The sequence below is a fragment of the Gavialis gangeticus genome, unplaced genomic scaffold (assembly GCF_001723915.1).
Source record: "Gavialis gangeticus isolate Ggan-Ray unplaced genomic scaffold, GavGan_comp1, whole genome shotgun sequence".
NCBI classification, from domain to species: domain Eukaryota; kingdom Metazoa; phylum Chordata; order Crocodylia; family Gavialidae; genus Gavialis; species Gavialis gangeticus.
This window is the reverse complement of record NW_017729022.1, coordinates 64,640,662-64,655,197: the sequence shown is the minus strand read 5'-3', so window position 1 is coordinate 64,655,197 and position 14,536 is coordinate 64,640,662. Positions and strand designations below refer to the sequence as shown.

The following is a 14,536-nucleotide window of genomic DNA, read 5'->3' as shown; positions in this document are numbered from 1 at the left end:
TTGGTGGGCTACATCTGGACGCTGTTTGGCTCCCTTCTGTGTGTGTGGGGTGGGGTTTTCGGCGCTGGTTGGCTGTTGGGGAAGGTGAGTCTTTCTGTGCGGGGGAAACAGGCCGAGCCCCTGCAGCGTGGGCTAGACGGGGGAGCCGGTTTGGGGCTGCCTGCTGGGCCAGTGGTGTCCAACAAACCGAGGGGCAGGCAGCAACCAGCCCGTCTGTCCGGTGCTTTCCTGGTCGCCGGTTTGTGGGTCTGGAGGTGCACCTTCAGTCTTTGCCTCACGGCTTGGAGTTCCCAGCCTCTGATACACCTTACAGACATGGTGCAAACCACGGCTGAATCGCCCCATAAATGTATTGACTTTATGGAAACGGGGGACTCCTAGCTTGCTGCTGGGGGGGCAGGTGAAACCCCGAGGGCATCTGAACCCCAAGCCTCTGGGCTTGGGCCTGCATGTGGGATGCTTGCCAAGGGATTTGGAAGCACAGCTACTACTTAACATCACAGTTACGTTCTTGGAAAAGGTGACTTGCAGCGAAACGATGTTAAGCAAATCTAATTACATCAGAGTAGTTGCCTACTAGCAAACCACCTTATAACCAAATGTTGCGTGATTTTAAATGAGTATGTTCTCTAATACAGCAGCCACGTAATAACAGAACAATACTAACCAGGACAAAGTTAAGTGAGGGGTGCCTGTATCTGAAGCCCTGGGCTGACAAGTCTGGGGTGGAAGATGCTTGCTGGTTGCAGCGCCACGTGGTGGTTTTTTTTTGTTTTTTTTTGTTTTTTTTGAACCAAAGGGTTGGGAACTGATCTGGATAATTTGGCCTGGAGCATGAAAAAGTTTCCAAAACATTAAAATGTAGACCAGCGGCATGTGCAAAGTACTTCTCACGGTGTTCACTGGTGAATCTTGCAATACATGTAGACTAGCTGCACACGCAAAGCAATTCTCCCACCATAAAAATGACTATGTAGCTATCAAAAAAGTCAGCCCACTGCAAAGTTACTGCTTGAGAAGGTATAACAGCTCTGTAGCTGGTTTCTAGCCAGTTTTCATTTGAATGTGTAGCAGGGCCCTCAGTCGTAAGATGCTGAGACTCTTATGTTGTCTCTTGATTCAGCTGCTCAGGCTTTAAGATGGAAACTGTCACTTCTAAGGAACCTGCGGTTCCACACCAGGTAATGCAGGTGATCCAGTAGCTGGCTGGCTTTTTTATGAGCCAATACTGATTTATCCCAGGGCTGTGCAGTGCTCTGGTGCAGGATGGCTGCTGTTCCATGTCCAGAGGGTGCTTTCTCATCACAGCAGATGGAACAACACCCGTGTGGATTATAAAGCAATTGAGGATACTACATACATCAGTATAAATGTGAAGGTAATCATTAATTCATCATCAACAACGCTCTTCATGCCAACAGACTGATGCACCAAGTTTGAAGACTACCAGGAGACTGACATTGCCTCCTATAGATATTTTTGCTCCCAGATGCAAACAGACCATATTTTGCAAGCTGAAAGCAAGCAGGCAACCTAGCTAGTTGTGATATCTTCATTCTGGCTCTGTTATTTTTACCTGACATAAAAATATCCCTTCGTAGGGCTTCTAGGCAGTTTTCTCTTTATGCCTGCTGGTATTTAATCTTGAGTGAAAGTGGGGATACTGGAAAGACTAATTCTTGTTTCCAAACCACATGCATTACAGGTGACAGAAAATGTGGTACTGACGAAAGCAATTTTTTGTCTGGTGCAGCTAGTTCAGATCCCATCAGTAACCACCCCCTGATGGTTGCAAAATAAGAACATGTGGCTGCCCTAGAAATACCAGTTAACTAATCTGCTATCTATTAAACTAGAACACTTTTTAAAAGAGTCAAGAGACAAGGAGGAGGTGGGCACCTTTCAAAGGATGATGGAGCAGCTTGAGAAAAACACTTTGTTTGGGTGAAAAGTGTAGATCAACAGAATTGAAGGCTGAAGTCAGTGTTGCTGGATATAGGATTATGATACTTGAACAGCAGAATTATCTTTGTGTGATGCCTGCCAGATAGATAAGAAGTCAAAATGCCCAGCAATTCAGGAAGACCCAAACAACACTTGAATCTGAAAGAAAATGTTTATATTTGATCTTTGTGCTGGCCTTCATAAGGGTGGATTTGCAGGGAGGCATGTGATAGCCTTGACTGATTCGAAAGGTGAGAGGGTAGATCAGAGAACAAATCCCAAAGTGGAATTTGATACAGATATTAAAGTTTTTTAAGAGATGGGGGTGAGCAAAAGGATCAAAATATTTGCTAGTTATACCAAGTATGGCCATTCGTTAAGGATGAAGAAACCATTCTTCCTGAGAAATCAGGGCAATTGGCTAGTCGCCTCAGCTGTCTGTACACAAATGCACGGAGTCTGGGAAACCGGCAGGAAGAACTGTAAGTCCTTGCACAGTTGAAGAATAATGATGTGATTGGAATAACAGAGACTTGGTGGGATAGCTCACATGACTGAAGCACTGTCATGGATGGGTACAAACTGTTTAGGGAGGACAGGCAGGGGAGGAGAGGAGTTGTGCCTTTGTAAAAGTGGCTCAGACCTCCAGTATGAAAATGGAGACAGGCCTGTTGAAAGTTTCTGGGTTAAGGTTAGAGGGGAGAGCAACAAGGGTGATGGTGTGGTGGGTGTGTGCTATAGACCACCAGACCAGGAGGATGAGATAGGGGAGGCTTTCTTCAGACAACTAGTAGAAGTTTCCAGATCACAGGCACTGGTTCTAATGGGGGACTTCAATCACCCTGACATCTGCTGGGAGGGCAACACAGCAGCACACTGGCAATCCAGGAAGTTTTTGGAGAGTGCTGGAGACAAGTTCCTTGCTGCAAGTGTTAGAGAGGCAAACTTAGGGTTGTGTTCTTTTTGACCTACTGCTCACAAACAGGGACGAGTTGATGGGGGATATACTCTGAATTACAGGGAAGACCTGGTCTGTGTACTCTGAATTGCTTCCTTTCTTTCCAAGGACTGGATCCAATGATGCAGTCCTTTGTGCTGTCTAGAGAAAAAACTCCTATTGACTTCCATGGGTTTTGGAACAGGCCTTGTACTTGTCCCATCTGAACAAAGAGTCAAACCACTCCTGCTGTTGGCTTTTTAAGTATTTTTTTTAAACTTCATTGGAAGAATAGAACCATACAAAACATGTCTGCAATACAACAAAATTACTATGGGCATTAATTCACTTCAACAGGACAGACAAAACAGTGTTTCCCAACCTTTTCCAGCCCAAGGCACACTTACTTTAATTTTTTTCCACAGCACACCAGTTAAGGCATTCCCCATCCTCACACCTATTGTAGCTGATTGCCAAGGAAAAACTCTGTGGCACAGTTCACTTCTGACGGCATACTTTTGTGCCAAGGCACATTGGTTGGGAAACACTGTTAAAATAATGTAACTGGGCACCAGTTCTTAAAGTGCAATTCTTTGATGAAAAGAAGCTATAAAAATGGTATCACTGGGGCTGAGTTTATTGCTCCTTTGTGACTTCCATGTGTGAACTGCCCTTTTAAAAAAGAAAGCTACCCTTCTATTGCCCATCCCCACCTGGGACCCCACAGGCATGCCATATTTCTAGATCTCCAAAAATGATGTTGGAACTCAGCTAGCAGTTCTGTGAATTTTTGATAATTTCTAGTTAACCAAGTTTACTCTCTAAGTAGTATCGACTCTGCAGAGGGTAGCAGAAAGAGCAAATAGCAAAAACTTTTGACTTTCACCTTGACAGCCTTAACCCTGCCAGACGCAGGGAGTTGGTGGCTCCAGTAAGGTGCCATTTTTACATAATTCCTTTTCAAAGTAAAATCACAACTTAAGGCAACACATACACTGTGACTTTACAGTCTTCTGTGGCAACAAGTGAAAGGAAAGTGAGAAAGGGTGCTTGTCTTCAAGTGTGTATATACAGTGGCCCTGCTCTTGGCTTCAGCATTCCTTAAATAACAGATTTGATCCTTTAGGTCTGATGGACCTGTTGTCACTTTCTTGTCTTTCAGTCCCTCCCCTGGCAGTCCACAAGTGGGCAGCCCATTATGCTGCAAACAGGTCCAGGATTGGTGAGTACTGTTGCTGCTTGGCAAATTTAAGGGTTGGATTCTGAAGATGTATTCGTGGCTATAGTCTTCTTAAAATACAAAGACATTACTCCATTGACAGCAGCTAAGAATCTGACTCTCTGTTTCACATTATCAACCCTACAGCAGTTTGTCCAGGGGCTCCTCTGACAGCTGCGTCAGCAGTATTGTCATCAGGGTAAGCCCAGCTTCCCAGTTAGGAATTAAATCCCTTTCAACCATTCACCCACCTCAACTACCACCTGACTTTTTTGAAAAAAAGAAAAAAGAGTAGCTACAAGAGCTAATATCTTATAGGAAGAGCCAGAAAGCTTAAAGGGGTCGTGTGAGATGTCATTTAGGGCTCAGCTGTTGAGGAAAAATTATCCAGATAAAACCATCCCAACCCAACTTCAGAATCATTCCCATGGATATAAACACCAGAGAAAGCGTATTCCCTTCTCCATCTCCTAGAAATCGGAGGTACGTTAGGAAGGCTCCTCTCACATTCCAAATCCAGGGCTCCAATCATCAGTTTTCAGTAGTGACAGATGTGGGGGCAGCAATAAAGTGCAAACAGCTTACTGACCAATGTGTGAAAGATATAAATAGGAATACTTGGGAAAGAAATGTAGGGTAAGCCTTTTAACTTGACTGAAATGCACTGGAAACCTTTGGGAGTGACAGTGCAAACGGGACAGATATTCTACTAAACAAATACAGGGACTCTCCTTCCACACCAGGGCTATTTGGCATGGGAGGGAAAGGAAAGATAGGTGGGCCACTCTAACGACAACTCTCACTGGGATCTAAGCTTGCTAAGCTGTTCACCCTTGGAGGAGTAGGATGGACCTTGTGCCTCTTCTCCCGCACCCCTCCCCCACCATCCCGAATGTAACAGACTGTGATGCCCCCCTCCCCATTAAAACTAGAAATATTGTTCCTTCTGTCCCCCCAACAAGTGCAGGAAATGTCTAATTTCTGAAGGCTGCCCTATAGTACCACTGATACGTCTGGCAAATATACAGTTCTTCAAGTACACATGAGACTGGGCTGGATGCAGCATCCAGTAGCCAGGTAGTCGTCAGTGGACCACCACAGGATGTGATGTTTCACAATCTGTGTATCCCCCTTGACCTCTGGATGCTGCTCCAGGCATTGGTCTACAAGATGAATACAACACTGTCATCAGGCAACTGTGGGCTCTGCAGGGACAAAGGAGAAACCTGAACACTGCTGGATCTCAGCTCCTTATTTCCCCTTCAAAGCACATTGGTCTTCTCAGTAAGAACAGATCTGAGCAGGTCTTTGGCAATTCATGGTTAGGCAAAGGGTTGGGCAGGGACCAAGTGGCACATGGCAAAGGTTGGCACCCTGCTGTAGGTCAACATTATGCAATCACCACAATGGTCCTCATACATTTCGATATAAACAGTGAAAAGTTAAAGTTCATCCTTGGTGTTTATGAGATGCTGCAGTGGGCGACCTGGTATCACGTGATCCTTCAGCAGCTGGTCATGTAGCTCCTTTTGGCCACCAAGTAGCTTATTTGGAGAGTCCACAACAGTGTAATTCTCCATCAAGCTAGCTTCTACTGCATGGCGCCTGAGTCCTTCACTACCCACAAGCCCTTGCATTCTCAGGTATCCCTGCTGACAGGAAGGAGGCAGTTTCTGGCGGGTCAAGGCAAACAGGAAACAGGACTCTATAACAAAGGACAAAGAAAAATCAGTAGAGATTTTGTATAAAAAATAATCCCTGTAGATGCTCCATAAATCACACCTTCCCAGTGTATCATTCAGAATCTAAAGGAGAGCATCTTCCCAGATAGCACCATGGTTTTATTAATCTAAATTAGCTGGGATGGACACCTGTATACCTCAGAGAGGGAGGAATGGCATACCCATTTCTTCTACTTGCTAGCTCAGAGGTGACAGAAGTGCCCCACTGACATTCACATACGTTCTCCAGTCCAGTATTGCATCATTCTCCTCTCTCCTTCAGCAAGCCTATAATGGGATCACCTCCAACCAAAAGCAGTGGTGGATCTAGCAGCATTCACATTTGAGGTGGTGGAGGCTGCAGCCTCATGTGATATTCAATCAAGACCCAACTTACAGTTTAAGGGGGCAGAGGGCAGACAACTCTTCCCTCCTGTCATGACTGAGAACACTGGCTGTTTAGGAATGCGTGAGAGCCTAATATGGCCCCAGCACTTCCTTCTGTTACCTGCAGCATATTAAAAAAACCCAAAACAGATAGGGACTGGTAGGGAGATATTTCCCACCTGCCTTGGAACTAGAAGGATCTATCACATAAACTGGACTCTACCTGCTTTTTGACATCTCTCTCGGGTGTCTCCCTCCCCCATGCCCTCCCAGTGCCCAGATTACCTGCAAAAAAATTGCGCAGGTCAGTGCCCAGGCAATTCTCCAGGAAACGTCTCAGAGGGAGGATATGAGCATTTGGAGCTGTCCAGTCTGTCAGAAAATCCTCAACAATATGATGGATGGCATCTGGGCGGGGAAGAGGCCAGTCTGGAGGACGAAGCCTCATCTTACGCTCTGTTAAGAGATGACAGATCATATTAAGATAGCAGAAAAGGAGCTTTCACCATCCTCTTCCAGGATCAACATGGTATTGTGAAGGGCTTCGGAGACAGGAAGTAAATGCAGCAATAGCTGGTTTATTTTCTCATCCTACTACCTCTCACTTTCAACAGTGTTGCTGCTGCACCTTGCTCTGCTCTATAGTTTGTATCACCTACTATCCTAGTTCTGAGCCCACTCGCAACTCCTTCTGGCCATCAAGTAGTTAATTTGGAGAGTCTATAACAGCATAGTCCTCCAGAAAGCCCCACACTCCTGATCTTCAGCACTGCCTGACCCAAGCAATCCCCACTATGACTCTGTTCCAGGTCCCTCTGAACAGGGACAGCCAGTTATATCAGATTGCACCCAGGCTTTAAGTTGTTATAAATGAAACCTCTCCCCCTTGTGACCCGTAGGTAGGTCTCTGGAGGTTAGCATTTTAAGGGCCAGATCCTGTTCTACCTATTAGGCATTTAAGTGGTACTTAGGCAGGTAAATATGATCCTATATCATCACCCTGCTTGAGTCTCTGAAAAAGCATTCAGGCAATAGATGAGTGGATTCTCCTCCTCCCCACTTTTTGCAACATAAAGTGAAAATGGGAGTGTGTTATAAAAGTAAGCATATTAATGGCTTTTAGAGACCTAATCAGCATGGAATAAGATAGAATTTAAAAGACTAAGTGCCACTTGGACACCTAAAACTGGAGTAGATCTGCCCCTACTCTCCTAAGGAAACTTGCTGTGTGTGGATTTATGTCTTGGTTTTACGCTCATCTTCAAACTCTTGCATTTGGCTATATGCATCAGAGCCAAGGTGTTTTCTCTCTGTACCTGACCCCTCAGAGATTGGTGCACCACAGATCAGCAGTTTCCCTTTCATGGTGATGCTTACCACTTCATCTTTGTTTGGTACTTCCACATCATGTGATACCAGGCAAGTAACACCCTTGCCATCACTTCCAGGGGATTCTGGATTCTTCTTTTGCACCCCTACATTTGAGGTCTCAAACATCTCCACCTGGCCACTCATTCAGCCGTTGTTTCTGGATGAATGAAGATTAGTAGTGACAAGTCCCAGATTCCTGTTCTTTCTCCAGCTTATAAAGCCACAGGAGAAGGGCTTCAAGGCATCAAGGAAGGAGCTCTGGTCTGGTTCTGCAATGGGCTCTGGTTTTCCCCCCTTCTCCTGAAGTACTCCTCTTATGCTTGATAAGTAAGGGTAGGAAGGTGAACAAGGAGGCTGCTCAACTTACCTGTAGGGAGGCGTTTGTAGTAATAAATAACAGGGTGCAAGAAGTTGGACTGCCAGGCATGCTGTGCCTCCCCCACTGCTCGATTGTAGTAGAAAACATCCTTGTCAGCTCCGGAGAAGTTCCTTCCGTACTCCATTATGACAGCGAAGAGCCCACTGGGGGCCTTTCTCCCCGTGTGCAATTCCAGCTGTGCCAGGATCCCCACGGGATATTCCTCCAGGTACTCAAATGCTGTGGCATTCCTAAGAGCGACAAACACATCTGTGAGCCCTTAGGACCAAGAACTATCCAACTGGCCCAAGAGGGATCCAGCCACATACACAAAACCCAGCAATCCACAGAGGCCACTAAATAGCTAGTATAGGGCCATGAGTTTTAGTCAGTATTGATCTGCACTGGATTGGATTTGGCAATGCAGAGAAAAAGCAGCATCTCCTGTTACCACTGACGGAGACTTAAGGCAGCCCTCTCCCTACTTTCAGCTAATGCAGCCTAGCTCATTGCACTGTTTTTTTCTGGAAACAGTCAAAGGTGAATTCTGGAATAGATTTTTGACTAACAGGACATTCTGGGCTGTTTTGGCCTCTTAAGAAAAGGGACTAATTGACAGATCAGAGAGCTTGAAATAATTACTCACTCTTTTAGCAGAACGATGTCAGCCAGAACACTGAACATTTGGTAGAGCCCAGAGGCCTCATTCACCCGCTTGATGATGGAATTTGTCAGCTGTGTAATAGGGTAGGTTGGCGATGGCCAGGGGACCCCATGGTGACGATTTTCCAACAAGCGATGGACAGCACGAGCTACAATAGTGAGTGAAGAAAGAGAAGGTCAAAAAAAGTTGCTTGGAAGTACAGCTTCCGCCTTTATGATCTTCAGTTGCACAACAAAGACACATGCACGCAGCATAAGGAGAGACAAAAGACAGACTGTGGTCTAGACCAAGTCATGCAACTGTCATCTTGGCCAATCAGCACCTCTCTCCAGGGTTGCTCACAGTTGTAATGATCAACCTTACTGGGTAAAGGTGATCTTTACAGGCAGGTAAGGCAAATATTTTCCCTTAGTGGATCATTGCACAAGAGAAGTGAGATGTTAGTGGATCATTCCATGGGGTGGCAAGGAGGGGGGTCTGTCAATTATATGACAATGAAAAAAACATAACTCTCCTGCCCCAAACTTGCCAAACTTTTTGCTCATCAGCAGAGACCGCACCCAAATCCACTCAAGGCAGCATACCTGGTGGCAGAACTTGGAATCCAGTATATAAGTAAGAGATAAATAGCTAGATAGAGAAGACCACACATACAAATAGACAAAATAGAGACAAATTAAGGACAAGCGATATATACTACAACCTCTCCTCCAGCTCAGACCTTGCTGTGCAACCACAAGCTGGACATAACATGTTCTTCTTGTAATAATAGCTAGATTAAAGGTGATACAGTAATGTTTGCCTTTTGCCAGTCTACTTCTAGGCTCTGAATTGTCCCTTTCCAAACATTGTTTATGGCATAGATCCCAGCACTCACTTGTGTATCGGAATCCATGGATGAAGCCCCCAGCAGATTTCCTGAAGTCGTTGGAGTGGCTGGCAGTGCCCAGGACAAAGAGCCCTCGTGTGCCTCGGGATTCATAACTGGGCTTAATCTGAGGATATTTCCTCTTATTCCCTCTCCCTGGCATCAATCGAAGAGATCTGGAATACAAAAGACCAGTTTAAGCCAGTCGGGAGGTGGAGGGGCTGGGTGACTGCAAATTTTTGAAAGGGGATAAATGTTAAGCTGTGGCCACTCTGAAAGTTACTGACTACAGCAGGATTCATTCCTTTCTCTTGCCAGGAGCACATTGAGAGAGTTTTATTAAAAATTCAGGGTGCCAGTTTTACGGCAGTTTTGGGAGGGGTCATATCTGAGCTTAAGCCACTTGGCACTGAGAACAAGTTTCTGAGGCCAGCTGCTATTGATATAATTTCCATCTACAGTCTGTATTAGGAGATTAAATGAGGCACAGAGTAACAAGAAAATGTACTGAAGGGTGAGGAAAAGCTTTGCTGTGCTGCTCTGCATCTTTACACCACCAATGCAGTCACCAGCTGACTACTTATATGGTATGAGTGGTTCAGGATCTACAGCTACAGAAATGCAGGCCTGTCCCCAGGAAGCTAAATTGTGACAACCCCACACCCTCAGCCCTGACAACATGTCTGTCCAAAGCTGGTAGTATATAGGCTCTCACACACTCACTCCCTATACTTCCCTCCATCAAGGCCCTTGTTCCTTCTCACCGGTTGTATATAGAAAAGTCAAATTTCCAGCCAAGACAGCGGATAACACGGTCGTAGGGTGCCCGGGTGGCAAAATTGTCCAGTTCATCCTGTGGGAGGGTAACAGTCTCTGCACCTGCACTGCTATTGCTGTTCTCCAGGTAAAATCTAAGAGTGATGTGCAACTTCCCTTTCTTGTCCTTGACAATAGCCAGATCTTCCAAGTCACCCTCCAATAGTCCATCCAACGACTTCAGCTGATATGTATCCAGAAGGCCATTGTTAATTGCTCTAAGGAACAAGAATATTAGTATAAAGAGATTGGAAGGCTGTGGACAGACGCAGCTTTCAACTGCATTAAAAAGGGGGGTGGAGTGGCTATTTATTTTGGTTTAACTGTCACACTTGCATGCTCTTAGAGCAATGTAAATGAGCAAAACTGCTGGAGGTTTCATAGAATCACAGGGCTGGAAGAGTCATCCAGTCCAAACCCAGGCTTGAGTGCAGGAATGCTACTCATATACCATCCCTGACCATTGATTATCTAACCCCTTGAAAATCTTCAGTGAAGGATATTCTACAACTTCCCTGGGTATCATTTTAACTTTAATGAAAGAGAGGTGCATGGGATTCAAACCCTCTTCTTGAAACTATGAAAAATGTACCATGCCTCCCACAATTCTTGTCCCAAAGTACACTACAGTTATCCAGCTAATGCCTTTTGTGCCTGTGGGAGCTTAGGGCTGATGATCTCCAGACTAACAGTGCAGGAGACAGGCATCGTATCACCCAAAAAGGCACATGTTCCATTCTCTGTACTGCTTCACCATATGCTTCATAGAGGTAAAAGGGGAGCATAGTTTCCATTCTATCTTACAGTCCCTCTTCTCGGAGTATCTGAGTGCCTCACAGTTATTAATGTTTTTATGTTCATGAAACTCATGTGTGTTAGAACAGCGCTATTATCACCTTGTTACAGATGGGAAAGCGAGGCCCCAAGTCACTTAAGAAGTATGAGTCACTGTGAGGAACTGGGTCTGGGGCTCTGGTGCCCCAGGCTTGCATCCTAATCATTGAACTATCTTTCCATGGTCCATGCAGGCCTCCTGATATTACAGACAAGAGGCTAAATAGTGCCTGAAAAAGGTGTTTTTTCTGATGCAGTTTTCATTAGGAACCATTAAATGCCCTCCTTTCTCTTTATTAACTCACTTCACACAGAACACTGACCAATCTTCAGGTGCTGATGCCCTCCAGTAACTGCAAATCTGCTTTGGATTTAAACTAAAGACCTAAAGGTGAGAGGCCTTCTATCCTGTTCCCAATCCCCCTGACCCACAGAGTCTTCAGCATCAATCCCACCAGTCTCATCAGCCCACAGCAATTTCACATCATAAATATTCCCATTAAAACTAGAAAGGAGAACAGCCTCATACCTTAGATCTCCAACGTAGTGGGTGGCCCAAGAGAGGCGAACACGGGAGCGGCTCACCATGTGTATGAAATTGGTGACGCCCAGAATGTTCTCTGCAGTCTCAAAGGCAGAGTTCCCTCTGCCCAAGATCAACACTGTCTGGCCAGCAAAATCCTCTGGGTTGATGGACACAGTCTCATAGCCCTCAACGTATTCTGAGCCAGTGAAGCTCACTACATTGGGGACCCATGTTCCAGTGGCTACCAACAATAGGCTGTAAACACAATATGGTGAAAAACCATGGTCAGCACTTGGCATCCTCACACCAAATGAAACCAGCCATCTCATTTGCCATCCCATCTCCTCCAGAATGTGATATACGCTGCAGGGTAACTTTCTGCATCCAATCCCACTGAATCAGCTGTTTAATGCAGATGGGTGTTCAGTGCTACACGGAATGGGCAGAAATGTCTTCCTAGCTCCAGTTCCTGAGCTGTTTATTCTCCATAGTCTAAGGATAAATAGCACTTATAATTTTATTTAAGCAAAGGCTCACTGCAGATGCTATGTAAGTGTCCAGTCTTTTCCCAAGTCTCTGGATTCTTGTATAAAAAGATAAGAGTGCCAGTGAGGTTCAAATAAAAATTATTTTCCTCTATGCATTTGTAATGCATTGCCTTTTAATGTCCTTCTGGAATAGTACAGAAAATGACCTCAATTTTTTCAGGAAAACATTTCATTTGATAAAAATATTACTATTAGATCATTACAATAAAGCTGACTTTTCTGATTGGACCTCCTGAGACCAAACATTATTTAATTTTAGGGAACTATTTATGAGATGGAAAGGGAAATCAAGTAACCTCAGCTAGTAGCACTTCCTGCTGTTTTTCTCCAGGGCTCTTGGTGCAACATGCTAATGGCACCACTTCGTAACTATTTTGGGGTGAGGGTCTGAAATGGTGATTTGGGGGGGTTCCTTGAGTAAATGAATCGCTGTGAAGGCAGGAATTTGGAGTCAGTGGCTCAGGAGGCCCCTTTGTCTTAGGTTCCTGACCTTGGCCAGAGCTGTCCCTAGGGGTGTGCAGGGACCAGGGCAAATCAGCCGGTGCAGGGCCTGGGGGTAAGGGGGTGTAGCGAGTGACTGAAACCAGCAGTGCCTGGATGCAATGCTCAGCAGTGGTGGCACATGGTGGGTGTGGTGGGGCCTGTATGGCACTGTTTGAGGGGGTCCCCAAAGCGCAGGGCCCAGGGCGATCGCCCCAATTCCCACCCCCCCGGGATGGCCCTGCCTTTAGCACCCCATTATTCCAGTTCTGCCATCATCCCATCTGCAAGTCAATGAGGCTTGATCAGACATAACATACCACCTACTACATCAGTTCTGGGTTCCCAAACAGAGTCCACCTCTGTGAGTACCGCAAGGAAAGTGGCAGTTTTTCAGGAGCTAACATTTCACCCCACAACCCAACTGAGTGCTAGGTATAAGCGGTGTAGCTGACCACCACTTCACTGGTTACCTGCATCTATAGGTCTGGCTGTTCTGGTCTGTAAGGATGAAGTAATGGCCGTTCCATGCCTGTTGATCCCTGTCCAGCGTCACGTGGGTGATGGCAGTGTTGTACTGAACTTGGAGCTCCAGCCTGGAAGCAAAGTCTTCAAGGTAACGCACCATTGTATCGGCATGGGGGAAGAAGTCACGGGAATAGTGTCGGAAGAGCAGGCGGCTGTCGTGGCTGAGCAACGAGTTCCAGTCATGGCGGAGGTTGAACTCACTGTTGGATTTGCCTGTGTACCGCTTGTTAATGCTGATGAGCTTGCGATGGCGGGGGTAGAGGGCAAAGAAGCTGCCGGGTGCGTGGCTGCGTTCGAACACCACGTAATTTCGGCTCGCTTGCTGGAGGAAATAGGCCATCTGCAAGCCTGAGGGGCCGGCTCCTATGATGCAGTAGTCATGATGCACAAGGGCAGAGGCACGGCTGGTGCAGGCCAAGCTCATGCACAAGGCAAAGGTCAGGAGCAGACCCCGTGCGCCCCTGGCCAGAGGGAAAACCATCGTGGAGCAGTGAGGCCAGCTCTGTTCAAAAGAAAACCCAGACACAAGGTGCTCGTGGGGCCTAGGGCAGCTGCTGCCTCGGAGCTCTGCAGCTCGGCAGGGGTACAAGTCCTTGCCAGGGCTCCGTGGAGCAAGCCCTGCAGATCCTGTGGTAGGCATGCCTGGCCCCCTTTGCCCCACAGCTGGGGCAGCCTCCCTTGGACCTGGCCAACTCCCACTTCGGAGGGACACATGGCAGACCCCTGAGCAGTCCCCTGCCCCCACAGGCAGAAAGGGGCATCAATCCTCAACTACCCCCCACCACTGCCCCAGAATCAATGGGGAGAGGCAGTGTGAACCTTCCAGCCAATGGGTTGAGAGTCCCCCATTACCCTATTGCAACCTAGTCAATGGGGAAAGGCAATGTGAACCCTCCAGCCAATGGGGTGAGACCCTCCCCCCCCCACTGCCCACCAGCCAATGAGGAAAGGCAGTGTGAACCCTCGGGCCAATGGGGAACATGGGGGTCACTGAACACTCCCCTCCCCACTGGCCACTGGGGAAATGGTCATGATCCCCGGCCCCTCCCCCACCGCCCGCCCAATAGAAGAAAGGGCGGAGGCAGCGTTCGACGTGACGTACTGACGCACCTGAAACGTCGGGCCGCAGCGAATCAATCAGGCAGGTCTCGTCCGGCTGCCCAGTAAACACCAAACGTGGCCCATAGAGTCGCAACTCGCTCCAGTCCTCCCGCGCCTGACAGACTGTACACTACCAACGAGACGGGCGGCAAGGCAGCCAGCGCCTCCGGAGGGAGCCCTGGCGAGGAGAGCGGTTGAATCAGCGGGGCGCGCCTGTGCGGAGCCCCCCCCCCC

At 47.0% G+C, this 14,536-nt stretch overlaps 1 protein-coding gene across 3 annotated transcripts; it reads right to left on the bottom strand.

The window, feature by feature from the left end:
- Positions 1-3,133: 3,133 nt before the first annotated feature.
- On the bottom strand, positions 3,134-14,530 carry FOXRED2 (FAD dependent oxidoreductase domain containing 2). Of its 3 annotated transcripts, none has more exons than XM_019515296.1 (9): positions 14,312-14,530; positions 13,147-13,703; positions 11,649-11,900; positions 10,234-10,503; positions 9,479-9,645; positions 8,584-8,749; positions 7,947-8,188; positions 6,494-6,664; positions 3,134-5,805 (listed from the first exon to the last, which is right to left on the bottom strand). In XM_019515296.1, the coding sequence occupies exons 2-9, from the start codon at positions 13,680-13,682 to the stop codon at positions 5,543-5,545; spliced, it is 2,067 nt and encodes a 688-aa protein (XP_019370841.1). In that variant the 5' UTR covers positions 13,683-13,703; positions 14,312-14,530; the 3' UTR covers positions 3,134-5,542. The 3 variants fall into 3 exon arrangements, 2 of the variants coding, with proteins under 2 accessions (XP_019370841.1, XP_019370840.1); XR_002096882.1 differs by lacking the exon at positions 14,312-14,530 and adding an exon at positions 6,004-6,148 and having other exon boundaries at positions 5,721-5,805; positions 13,147-13,899; XM_019515295.1 differs by lacking the exon at positions 14,312-14,530 and having other exon boundaries at positions 13,147-13,892.
- Between the last annotated feature and the right edge of the window lie 6 nt (positions 14,531-14,536).

What these genes read in the sequence shown, in the direction of transcription:
- FOXRED2 (XM_019515295.1), bottom strand. Translation starts at nt 13,841, where the DNA reads ATGCCTACCACAGGATCTGCAGGGCTTGCTCCACGGAGCCCTGGCAAG. An exon ending in CACTACGTTGGAGATCTAAG is followed by an intron (nt 10,504 to 11,648) that starts GTATGAGGCTGT and finishes CTTGTTCCTTAG; the next exon opens with AGCAATTAACAATGGCCTTC. An exon ending in CCATGGATTCCGATACACAA is followed by an intron (nt 8,750 to 9,478) that starts GTGAGTGCTGGG and finishes TCACTATTGTAG; the next exon opens with CTCGTGCTGTCCATCGCTTG.